This window comes from Camelus bactrianus, chromosome X (genome assembly GCF_048773025.1).
Source record: "Camelus bactrianus isolate YW-2024 breed Bactrian camel chromosome X, ASM4877302v1, whole genome shotgun sequence".
Taxonomy (NCBI): domain Eukaryota; kingdom Metazoa; phylum Chordata; class Mammalia; order Artiodactyla; family Camelidae; genus Camelus; species Camelus bactrianus.
The window spans coordinates 84,932,626-84,945,849 of NC_133575.1; the positions used below are offsets into that span (position 1 = coordinate 84,932,626).

At 34.0% G+C, this 13,224-nt stretch overlaps 1 protein-coding gene across 4 annotated transcripts in view; it reads right to left on the bottom strand.

Moving 5' to 3' along the window:
• The window catches only part of TBC1D8B (TBC1 domain family member 8B), a 54,613-nt gene that overhangs the window by 21,266 nt on the left and 20,123 nt on the right, over nt 1-13,224 (bottom strand). For all 4 annotated transcript variants that reach the window (XR_006721712.2, XM_010946124.3, XM_074358903.1 and 1 more), the window contains exons 7-10: nt 12,584-12,751; nt 3,977-4,126; nt 3,289-3,439; nt 2,586-2,800 (exon numbers count right to left, since the gene is read on the bottom strand). Coding sequence is in view for 3 of the 4 variants with exons in the window: in XM_010946124.3 (XP_010944426.1) it covers nt 2,586-2,800; nt 3,289-3,439; nt 3,977-4,126; nt 12,584-12,751 (684 nt within the window). In the remaining variant the exon portion in view is untranslated. The remainder of the gene's footprint in view (nt 1-2,585; nt 2,801-3,288; nt 3,440-3,976; nt 4,127-12,583; nt 12,752-13,224) is intronic.

Sequence of the window (13,224 nt, forward strand, 5' to 3'; positions counted from 1 at the left end):
GAAACAAGGCAGACACAAAAGACCACATACTGTATCATTCCATTTAGATAAAAGATCCATAAGAGGCAAATCCATAGAGACAGAAAAGTAGATTAGTGATTGCCTAGTGTTGGAGGTAGGGAGAAAAATGGAGTAACTGCTAATGGATATGGGGCTTCTTTTTGGGGTGATGAAAGTGTTCTGGAATTGGATAGCAATGATGGTTGCATGACTTTGTGAATATACCAAAAAAAATAATGGGTGAATTTCTCTAGATAGATGAAAAGAAAAAGGAATCAAAAAAGAAAAGAAAGGGAGAAAAGAAGGAAGAAAACAGATCAGAGAGATGGAAGGCAGGGAGGGAGGGTGGGGAGAAGGAAAGATAAATAAAGCAAGACAGTCAGCCAGCCAAAATGAGTCAGTATGGCTCACATGGGTTTCTGATCCAAAGCAATAAACCCTGTTTACCATATTAAATTCAAATTTTTTACTTTACTTCTTGATTCCAGCATGAACCTAGCCAGTCTGATCTCCAATGCAGGCTTACTCTCATCCGAATGGTATTACTCATAGTGTTACCTGACTCAGAATAACTTTCCTCTGGCCCTCCACGTCTTCAACTTTGCTCTTATCTTTTAGAAGTCACAACCAAGTATTGCCTACTTTGAAGCTGCCTCTATACTACTTATAGATAACATCACAGTCTCTGTGAATGTAAGCTCTTTGAGAAAAGCAGCATTATGCTTCTTTTTTAATCTTTCAGAGATCCTAAAACATGGGAAATACTTGTCATTTAGATGATCCATTCACTTAAATTGCTTTTCATTAAAATACCTGTCTATCTGATAAGTTTCCATGGATACACAGGATTGATCTGTAATCATTCTGAGTGCTCAACCTCATTATAAATGAATGTGTGGCTGAGAGTGCTAGCTATCCACTATAATCCAATCTCCTCTTCTTCCATAGTATCTAAATGTATGTGGGCTCAGCCACGCTGCATTCTGCAGAATTTTTTTGTGAATAGGTGTGACTATGAGAGCAAGATCCTCCAATAAAATGTGGGTGAAGTGATGTATGCAGTTTCCAGGCCTAGCCAATAAAATCTCCCACAATTGTTTCTCCACGCTCTCTCCCCCTTTCTGTGAGTAGTAATGGCAATGAAAGAGCACCTTGGAAGCCACATTTTGAAGATGACAGAGTCTGCTGTTAGCCTAAATCCTTGAAAAATCAATCATATGGAGGAGAGCTACCTACTGACTTGAATACTTGCTCTCCTTGGTTTATTCCTTTAAGTAAACTTCTAGTGTGTTTGAGCTATTATCTGTTTGACATTATCTGTGTAAGCAGTCTAGCACACCCTAACCAATATAGTGAGCTCCTAAAGGAATTTTTTTCAATGATCCCTCCACTGCCTACAATATAAAATTGAAACTCCTGACCTATCCCAATCTACCTCATTTTTTTCCTCCAATTATTTCATTTAATTCCCTCTGCATTTCTACTAAACAGAATATGGCCTTATATGTATTCCACATTTACCTCTGTGTTTGGTTACACTGATCCCTCCACCAAGAATGTTCTTTCATTCCATATCCATACACCCAAAACTCCCCAGTTTCAAGACCTATAAATGCCACCTTTTCAAAGAAGGCTTCTTTGTTCCTGCCAATGAAAACAACTTACCCCTATTATAAACCCTGACTTCATATATTTCTGATAATTTACCTCATTTGTGTTTCATTTGCCAATGAATATGTTTTAATACCTACCAATCCATATACTTTTTTTTTTCCAATCCGTACACTTCTAAGGGAAGGATCCTTATCTGATTCATCTTTATATCGCCTTTGTGGAGCTGTCTGGTGCTCTCTGAAGTCTCTTTGAAGCCTCTCTAAAGCCATAAAACCCCCATTCCTGGGCCCTCCATGTGCCTGGAGCTGACTGGCACCCTTCACCTCCAACTCCCCACTTCAGGATAAAAACATCTTCCTGGATGTGTGTTTATCATAACAAAACTAACCGCCCCCAGGAAATGACTAATCACAATACCCTAGGCAGACAGGCATCACTGCATATCTCGTACTTATCAGAGTCATAAATCCCATTACTCAGAGTAGCCCCTGACAAGTCTTACCTCACTTACAGCCAATCACAAATCTGTTGCCCTATCCCTTTGTGTTCACAGCCCCTTCCTCAATAAAAGACCCTGCACGTTCACCCTTGGTACTCACACAGGCACCTCTCCTCTGTGTGGCCTGCTGTTGCCTGTAGCAGCATATCTACTAAACTTTTGTTTTTTAAGCTGTCCTTTGTCTCTGGTAAATTCTTTTATTACCGGCAACACCAGCCCAGCCTGCTGTGTCCCCAGCAGTCTTGAGCACCAGCAGAGTATCTTTTCCAGAGCAGAAATTCAATAAACATTTGTTAAATGTAAAACAAAAATAATGAAATATCAATTCTAAGTATTCCCACTACCATTCTACTTAGATTAATAATAGCCACTATAATCTCAGTCCAACCTCTGTCCTTATTAATAGAGTTGGATTTGATGTGATTTTATCATTTGGAACATGTAAACAGTTGAGCTAATAATGAAATCATACCTGGCAGTATCCAATTTTGGGATTCCTGAATGCATAAGCAGTGAGTACCCGCCTCAGCGCAGATATGCCAGTGTCACTCTGAAAGGCTGGATGCTCAGGCAGGGAGCGACGCAAATCACGCTCAATTTCTTCAGTAGCCAAGTTGCAGGTCCCTAAGGACTGTTCGACCACTTCAGCATAATAGCCAGGATTAGCAGCCATGTCATTAACAGCACCTGTAAACATGATTACATTAACATTCAAAAGAGGGCTATAATAAGGCTACTACTTGCATACATACATGAAGAATTGAATTACCCTTAAACTTAGCTTTATGCTCACATGGTAACAGAGTACAAACAAGAGAAAAGGAAAAGCTTGACACCAGAATTTATAATATCATGACATCAATCTCATCCAAAAGAATAACATTTTCATAAACTGTCTTTTCCCCTTAACTTTCCTCTGACACTAAGAAATTCCCACCCTATCCCCTGCAATTACCCATATATTGTCTAATAAACTATACTGCTCACACAATGGATGTGTGGATATATAAGTAAGTACATGTAACTACCTTACTCTCTTTGACTAGTCTGAACTCATGAAGAGTAAGACTTTGTCCTAGCCATCTTTGTAATTATTTTTATTTAGCTTGGTGTATAACTCCTAGAACGGGCATAGGTAAAGTCTGCTAAATGAATAAAGTGAATAAATGTAATACCTGAAAAAAGCATCCAGAGCTCTCCTCTTAAGGTCTCTGGAATCCCTCTTACAACCAGATCTCGAGTCTTTTTGGTCCGAAACATGCTAACACCACGCCCGCATTCTGCAAATAGGATGTTCCACGACTGTTCCTTCATCTTTTCTTTCAACTGTAACAAAACAATCAAAGCAACTAAACACAGTGAAAAAACTTAGTTTGAAGTTTCAAATAACTAAATAACTCTCTTCCCCATGAAACAATTCCCAAGGAAATGAAGAACATAGAAAGTCAAAATCAGTCTTCACAGACAGGCCAAATACTGGACCACTGTCATCACTAAAATCTTTTAAATCCATATGAGTATAACAGCGTTAATTTACTATTTTAGTTCTTAGCTAAATGCATATTTAAAAAGCATTACACTTAAGAGGTAAAGTTTTGAATCATCAATCTCATCAAATCACCCCAATAAGGAATGATTATTAGAAATTTATGCAACTAAAACCTAAGGTTCAACTTCCATCTTTTATCTTAATTCTTGGTAACAGCCCTATTGTGTAATGGAATGAAACAGTACTATCTGCTAGAAAATCGATTTTCAAGCTCCCAAAAGAGCTTTCAGTTGTGATACCTTCTAGTCTGATTTAAGATTTTTATTTTTGATCAACTGTTTCAGTCTATAGATTTAAATATTTGGTTTTCCTACCATTTTGGAATTAAGAGTCTCCAAATTTTGAGGATGAAACACTGTCATTAAGGCTTCTGTGTTCACAGTTTTACTGCATTCTCTCTGACATGTCAAAGACTGTACCTCAGTATTATCAGATGGGTCTACAGAATCAGAACTAATAGGAACCTGAAAAAGAAAGAATATAATTGTCCTAAATGTATGCATAAAGGTTTCTGCAAGAAGAAAAAGCGATCATGTTTAACCCGTTATTTATAAACAACAATCTATATACATAACACATATTAAAGCAATGTTTCAGAAGAACATTGTTTTTCTAACAAAATTAGAGATGTCAACAAACCAATGTCTAGAACATCAAACTCATGATCTTAGTGGACCAACTCCCCTACACAGGCAACAAAATACTGGCAAAACATTAAAAAAAAAAAAAAGAACAGTTCAGAATTTTGTAAATTAACCAAAGGCACAGAAAGAACTGAAAAGCATCAATTCAAAATGAACCTCAGTAAGAACACCAGAGTCTGGAAAGTTTAAACCTGAGGCTGTTCCCATTCCCAAGCTCAGAGGTACGGTATCCATGAAAGCCAGCATTATCACAGCCAATGGATCTTTTGGAGCTTTATTAAAAGCCCCATCCCCAGAACACTATTTTCACCAAACCAGCAGCTCCCTGGAAAATCTCCATTCCCAGAGTGTTGTTATAATTTGATTTGATTCAGAGCTCAGCTCTGTGTAAAGGGCCCCATCCCCAGGGCATTCCAGAAAACCATAGCAATCTGCTAATAACATTACAGCTGCTTAAGAGCTGTGATTTCAATTTGAGGCAAACAAGAGACTGACTAAAAATTTAAAAGGAAGATCTTGAGAATCAGATGACCATAGGGGAACTTTGAAAGGTTCCAACATTATCTTGGGTATCTAGAAGTGTGCATGCATATACAGGACTGTGAACCTGGCCCAAGAAAGAAATGAGACAGGAGAAGGCCCCAGTCAGTCAACTCTGGCTGATTTTGGAAATAAGAAATGAAAGCTAAGGCTGATTTATAAACTGCCTAAAGTTTGAAGTATATCTTCACACAAAGATCCCCTGAGCAAAAGGTGGAAAACTTAAATGGTTCAAGGCATTTAAACACTTCTGACCCATCATGGCCTGACCACTAATTGTTTATACTGATTCAGGGGGTGATATGAGAAGACAGGCTTAAAAATAAAAATGAGAACTTAAAAATAAACCAACAAAAAATGTCCCTGAAGAGGCTTGCTTCTTGGATTTTGGCAACTAAGAGTGGAAAGCAGCTATTATAAATATATTCAAAGAACTAAACGGGACTGTTTAAAAAAATAAAGAAACCAGTTAAAAAATGGGCAAAAGATCACCACAGAAAGATGGCAAATAATCACATGAACGATGCTTAACATCATACGTCATTAGGGAATTGCAAATTTAAACAATGGGAGACCACTGCACACCTATTAAAATGGCTAAAATCCAAAACACTGATAGCACCAAGTGCTACTGAGGATGTGGAACAAGAACTCTCTTTTCTTGCTGGTGGCAATGCAAAGCAGTACGGCTACTTTAAGAGATAGTGTGACAGTTTTTTAAAAAGCTAAACATAGTCTTACCACATGATTCAAAAATTGTGCTCTCAAGTATTTACTCAAATGAGTTGAAAACTTATGTCCACACAAAAACCTGCACATGAATGTTTATGGCAGCTTTATTCATAACGGCCAAAAGTTGGAAGCAACTATACTGTCCTTCAATAGGTGAATGGATAAACACTGTGGTACATACAGACAATGGAATATTTTTCAGCAATAAAAAGAAATGATCAACACAACTAAGAATTGGTTTTTTGAAAAGATAAACAAAACTGATAAATCTTTAGCTAGATTTACCAAGAAAAAAAAGGGAGAGAGGATTCAAACATAAAAATTAGAAATGAAAGAGGAGACTTTATGCCTGATAATACAGAAATACAAAAGATCATAAGGTACTACTATGACCAATTATATGCCAACAAACTGGACAACATAGAAGAAAAGGGCAAATTCCTAGAGACATGCAATCTACCAAGACAATCATAAAAACAGAAAATCTGAACATAACCAATAATATATAAGGAAACTGAATCTGTGATCCAAAACCTCCCAGCAAAAACAAAAAGCCCTGGATCACATAGCTTCACAGGTGAAATTTACCAAACATTTAAACAAGAATTAATGCTAATTCTCAAACTCTTCCAAAAAATTGAAGAGGAAGGAACATTCCCAAACTCATTTTACAAGGCCAGCATTCCCCTGATATCAAAGCCAAATAAGGACACTACAAGAACAGAAAATTACAGGTCAAAATCCCTGATGAGTATAGATGCAAAAATTCTCAACAAAATACTAGCAAACTGACTTCAACAGCACATTAAAAGGATCATACACCATCATCAAGTGAAATTTATCCCTGGAGGCAAGGACGGTTCAAAATATACAAATCAAAATGTGATATATCATGTTAATAGAATGAAAGGTAAAAATCTTATGATCATCTCACTAGATACAGAAAATTTATTCTGACAAATATTCAACATCCTTTCATAATAAAATCTCTCACAAAGTGGGCATAGAAGGAACATACCTCAATACAATAAAGGCCATACGTGACAAGCCCAAAGCTATCATCATACTCCATGGTGAAAAGTTGAAAACTTTCTAAGATCAGAAACAAGATAAGGGTGCCCACTCTCACCACTTTTATTCAACAAAGTATTATAAGTTCTAGCCAGAAAAATTAAGGAAGAAAAAGAAACAAAAGTCATGTAAATCAGAAAGAAAGAGGTAAAACTGTTTCTGTTTGCTGATAACATGATCTTATACAGAGAAATGCCTTAAGACTACCAAAAAACTGTTATAACTAATCAATGAATTCAGTGAAGTTTCAGGATACAAAATCAGTTGTGTTTCTATACACTAACAATGAACTATCTGAAAAGAAATAAAGAAAACAATCTCATTTTCATTAGCATCAAAAACAGTAAAATACTTAGGAATAAATTAACCAAGAAAGTGAAAATCTATGTCCCCAAAACTATAAGACACTGATGAAAGAAACTGAAAAAGACACAAATAATTGGAATGATATCTTGTTTTCATGATCAGAAAAATTAATATTGTTAAAATGTCCATACTAACCAAAGCCATCTATAGACTCAAGGCAATTCCTATCAAAATCCAAACGGTATTTTTCATAGAAATAGCAAAAAAAATTCCTAAAATTTATATGGAGCCACAAGAGACCCTGAATAGGCAATGTAATCTTGAGAAAGAACAAAGCTTAAGGCATCACCTTTATTGTGGTAATCATTTTAATATATATGCATATCAAATAATTACACAATGTTATATGTCAACTACTTCAATAAATCTGGAAAAAATCCTGGCAGTTCCTTACACACATAGTTAAAGTTTAATAAATATTTGTTGAATTTTTTTTAATTAAAAAAAAGAAATGAGCTATAAACCACAAAAAGATATGAAGGAACACTAAATACATATTTCTAAGGAAAAGAAGCCAGTCTGAAAAGGTTACATTGGGTAGATTTCAACTAACATTCTGGAAAAGGCATTATTACAGAGACAGTAAAATGATCAGTGGTTACCAAGGGTTCACGGGAGGAATAAACAGGAAGAGCACAGGGGATATTTAGGGCAGGGAAATTATTCTGTATAATAATATAATAATAAGATAAAATACAGGATAACATCCTGTATGATAATGGTGGATACATATTACGCATTTGACAAAACAAATAGAATTGTACAACACTAAGAGTGGACCCTAATGTAAACTATGGAGTTTAGTTAATAATGTATCCATGTTGGTTTATCAGTTATAACCAATGTACCATATCAATGCAAGATGTTAATAATAGGGAAAACTGGGCAGGATTGAGGGCAGGTGGGTGTATATACAAACTCACTGTACTTCTCACTTTTTTTGTAAACCTAAAAATGCTCTAAGAAATAAAAGTCTATTAATTAAAAAGATAAAAAAGTTAAGTATGACAACTGTGTCCCATCAAACAGAGAATAATAGCAGAGATAGAAACGATTAAAACAAAGAATCAATCAACAATGTATGAAGGATTTCAATTTCTTCACATCCTCCTCAACACTTGCTATTGTCTGTTTTTTTTTTTTTTTATTAGAGCTACCCTAGTGGGTGTGAAATAGTATCTCACTGTGGTTTTAATTTGTAGTTCCCTAATGACTAATTATGTTGAACATCTTCATGTGTTTACTGGCCATTTCTTTATCTTCTTTGAAGACATGTGTATTCAGATTCTTTGACTATTAAAAAAATTAGGTTCTTTGCCTTTTATTGTTGAGTTGTAGGAGTTCTTTATATATTCTGGATGGATTTCTCTAATCAGAGATATAATTTGCACATATTTTCTTTCATTCTGTGAATTGTCTTTTCACTTTCTTGATGGTATTATTTACAGAAGAAACACTTCTAATTTTGATGTAGCTCAAGTTGCTTTTATTTTTTTCTTTTGTCATGTGTTTTTGTGTCACAGCTAAAAATATCCATTCTTAAGGATATTCATTGTCCCTGTACAATTTGTTGGATAAACTATTCTCTCATTGAATTTATCCGACACTGTTGAAAAAATCAATTGACCATAAATTTAAGAGTTTATTTCTAGACTCTCAATTCTATTACATTGATCTACGTCTATCCTTATGCCAGGATCACGCTGTCTTGTTTACTACAGCTATGTAGTAAATTTAGAAATTGAGAATTGTGAGTCCTCCAAATTTGCACTTCCTCTTCAATACTGTGTTAGCTATTCTAGGTCCTGTGTATTTCCACATTAATTTTATGGTTTCCAAAGCTTTACTTTTAAAACATGTCCATCACAGTTTCTGTGGATTATAACTATACTAGAAGTCTGGGGTTACCACTAGAAGTACTAAAAAAAGGCTCACTTAATATCATCCCTTTAACTTTAGTAGCTTAAGAAACTTGAAAAGAATTCCCGTGTCTAAGGTGGAGAAAAAGTAGCAGCTTATGGTGGAGCAGTCCAGTAGTATTTCAGCTTGAAACCCAAGAAAGCCAACAAGACCTAGAAGGGTTGGAAATTAAGAGGATTCAAGAAAATTAAAAAGGAGTATTGAAATCAATGTCTGAATATAGGGGTAGGATAGAAGAAGCTTACAAAAGAAAAAATAATTATTAGTGAGTATAGGTCCTATGTTACAAGTTTTCTTTCCTAAAAAGTTTGTTTTGATAAGTCTACTTTACTATTAATGTTAAATTTTGCTGTTCTCATGAGGGATTAAGTCTTTGCAAAATCGATTTAAAACTTCATGGTGGTAGTCTAGATCTCAAGTAAAGTACATTCCCTTACTTGAAGCCATATGACTAAGGCATCAGTTTATCTATTAGTGGTACACCAAAACTACAGGAAAAGTAGCCAAGAAGGAAAAGAAAAATAATCTCTTAAGTAATGAAACCCCAAACATAAATTCATAAAAGGGATGGCAAGTGTGCCAGTTCTAACCATGATTACCTCTTAGGTATTCATTAAATTACATTAATATATTCACCTTCAAAGACATTGGTTTAAAGCAATTTAATATTTGCATTGTTTGAAGAGTATGATAAAGTAGATTATTCAAGAAACTAAGTTTAAATTTCTTAATTTTTTTTTTTTTTTTGGTCTGGCTCTTTTGAATGGGAGGGTTTTACTCCACGGTCATACCAATTCTATATAACCATTTGGGTGCTCACGTTTGTGACAGCTTTAAATTTGGCACTCATCAGACATTTAGTATCTGAGGAAAATCCAATCATATGAGCAAGCAATATAGGTTGCTGACTTTGTAATAGGTATTCTTAGACTGGTTTGGTCTTTGGTATCTGTCATTGACTTTAGAAATAGCATACAGTTTCTAAAAGTGAAGGAAAGATAGAGTAAAGATTAATATTTCTTTATGTGTAACTTTTCTACAAACTATTAGATTTAAATTAGAATATCTCACAAACCCAGCATAATAATGATGGCTGGGTGCCAGAATTGAGCTGTAAAACCAAAAATTACAAAAAAAAAAGTGCAAAGAAACATTTCTTTCAGATATCACAAGCTTACCTTAAAATAGGTTCCTGTTCATAGTACATACTTTTAAATTAGTGCTAATTTCATTTTTTAATAAAACTTCTGGTTTCCTAATGTTGAAATAAATCCACTCCATACAGCTTAAACATCTCTGTCTAATTTATGTTATAGTGACAGAAAACATATCACTTTATTTTAATTGAGGCAAACAAATACCAGTTGTATGGGTTAAACTATTATTCTTATCTGCATTATCATGTAAAATAAGGAAGTCATTACTTCTAATTAGAAAAACTTAGTGCTGGTTATGAGAACTAATGAAACAAGTTTGTTTATTCATACTTTGATAATCTGTAGAAGATATTTGCCCTTCTAAACATTTCAAGGCATAGCTCAATTTCTATGTCTTCTTGACATTCCATAGTTCCTACGATCCACTTATAACGTAGTTTCAAAGCATTGAGTAAATGATCTTTAGCAGTACTTTCCCTTCTTAGGCCACTTGGCTTAAAATTAAGCTAAATGAGCCCATTTTTCTTTCATTTAGTATAGTTTTGAAAAGTTTCCATATCTGGTAATATTTCTTGAGTATATGTGTTAATAAAAATAAAAGATTATTGTGTTTTCTAAGTACTTGATTAGAATTTTTCAAAACCTGGGTATGCACCAGATTTTAACATAGCCTAACAAAAGGTGGAGAATTTTAATTGACACATTTAAAAATTTGGACAGAACTGACATTTATGTATAATCCAAATTACTTCTGGGAGCATTTGTTCTTTATATCATACTTTGATGTACTTAAAGAAAAGTTTCCTAAAGTCATTTCTGTATTCATATTTAGATCTGTCAATTTAGACTTCTTTGAGATTTAGATTAAAAAGGCTTGTTGTTTGTGTAAATTTTACCAGGTTTGGTAAAACTACAGAATGTAATTTTTTCTTTTTGTTTCAGTATGCTAGGTGTAGCTATAAAATAATGTAACCACAATTTCTGTGGTTTAGAAATCAAATGGAACCAGCTCTTGTTTAAAAAGTTCTATCTTTAATACTTTTTTAAATGTGCTATAAATAAAGGTAGACATACACAGATAATACTAAAAGAAGTCAATATTATTCCTCATTGCTGAGATTAATATCTTAAGTACAAATGTTATGACAATTAAAAAATACATTTCCAAGCAAACCAGTATACTGACTGGTATTTTGTATATATCTTTACTAAAACCTCTAAAAATGGGTAAGAGAAACTAGACAACCTTAAAACTTTGACATACATCTGAAAAGATGGTAAACTCATTTTGAAACAGAATCCTTTCTTGACAACTGAGCATACCCAACTATTAGAGAGGTACCTGAGAGTTTTCAGGAGAAAAAATCCAGCTCTTCAGGTTTAAGAGACACAGATAAATTAAAGAAGGAAAGATAAGCAGAGCATTAAATCTAACACACAGATTGAATCTGAAATGGAATAGGACAGAAAAACAAAAGTGACATAAGCAAGAATATGGAAGCACTGAGAGAGAAACTACCAAGAGTGATCAGATTTTACTTGTGTCCTCACATCAAATTACAGTATATCCTAGGTACATACTTGAAGAGAATCAAAGATAAGCAAGTTGGAACAAGACAACTCTTGATGGCCAATATAAAGGTTCTATGTCTAGAACTGAAACATATGTATTTTTTATTACATTTTTTCATTCTGCTTTTATATTACTGAAGGAAATTAGTCTTGTCAAGCCTGATTCTAATTGAGTTGGCATAATATTTTCAGTCTCTGCTCTAGAGAAAGAAGTAAAAGCCTCTATAATTCAATTCAAATAAAATAATACAGCCAGTGAAGCCAATGTTAATTTTTTCTTTGAATTTTTAATTAAAATATAAATTGTTATAATGTGATGTTTTATCAAGCTATTAAAACATGAGGTTCCTTGGCACTGAAACTATCTACATTTCCATGAAAGACAAGCATGAAATTCAGGCTCTTAACTACTCTTTGCCAAGAATATTTGCCTTCTCTAATATTTTACTAGTAAACAGGTATGTCACTATTTTGCTTTGGGCTAGATTATATAAATAAGGCTGACCTATTTAATGTTAAATGAAATTACTCAGACTGGTTTAAAACTGCTGTCTCTCTACAGCAATAAGAGTTGACTTAGAGTCCATTTTCAAGGCCTTGTTGAATTCTCAGATATAGTTGGAGTTGTTAAAAGCCATGTTATGTGAAAGTACAAGGTGTGTATATATGATAAACAGCAAATACAGTCAAAAAAAATCAAATGATAATAATTTTTTAAAAGTATGAGTTTCTAAAAAAGGATGAAGTCCTTAATTTTCACTTCCGTTTTATGTGAGAGAATATAATTTATTTGGTTTTCATCTTTTTAAAAAACTAAACCTCAGTATAAATAGGAAAGGTACTATGAATTCCTTTTGAAAGAATGGACCACACAAAATACAAACCTTTTTTCAAAATGATTTGACTGCTGTATAATTACCTCTGTGCTAATATCATGATACTGAGTTGAAGCTGCCCCGCACTTCAGCCTGAGTTTTGCCACCAATTGCTCAAATTCTTTAACTTCACTGAAGCGAAAAGCTGTTTTTCCTTTGATACTAACGATGACAGATTTGCTGGAATCATTTGTCTTATCTATAGCTAAGACCTGGGGGGTGAAAACATATCATAAATGAATCACGTTTTCCCTTGTTGCTGACACGGTTGGGCAAAATGTATTTAGCTTATTTTTTGTGGCTAAAAATTTCGGTCTATAGTTAGGATGTATTAAGAAATAGACGTTGGGTACTTAGTTGTACCACTGACACAAGCAACCTGGGTGCAAGTTATTTCACTTCTTAAGTAAAAGGTTTAACTAACATGTAACTTTTAAAAATGACAATACAAAAGTAAAAATTTCATGCTGCAATGCTGATAACTGATTTCTGACTTACACAAAAGCTATCAATTCTATTCTTTTTGACCATGTGCATCAAATGCAACAGTATACACTTTGGTATTCATGTCATAAATGTCTGCGTGATCATGCTCCATGTTGAGTCATCCTAAACCCTTATCTTATTTATAAACTTTCAGTTTTTTCTATTTTCATTTTCAATACGAGCTATAAAACTCTTATCC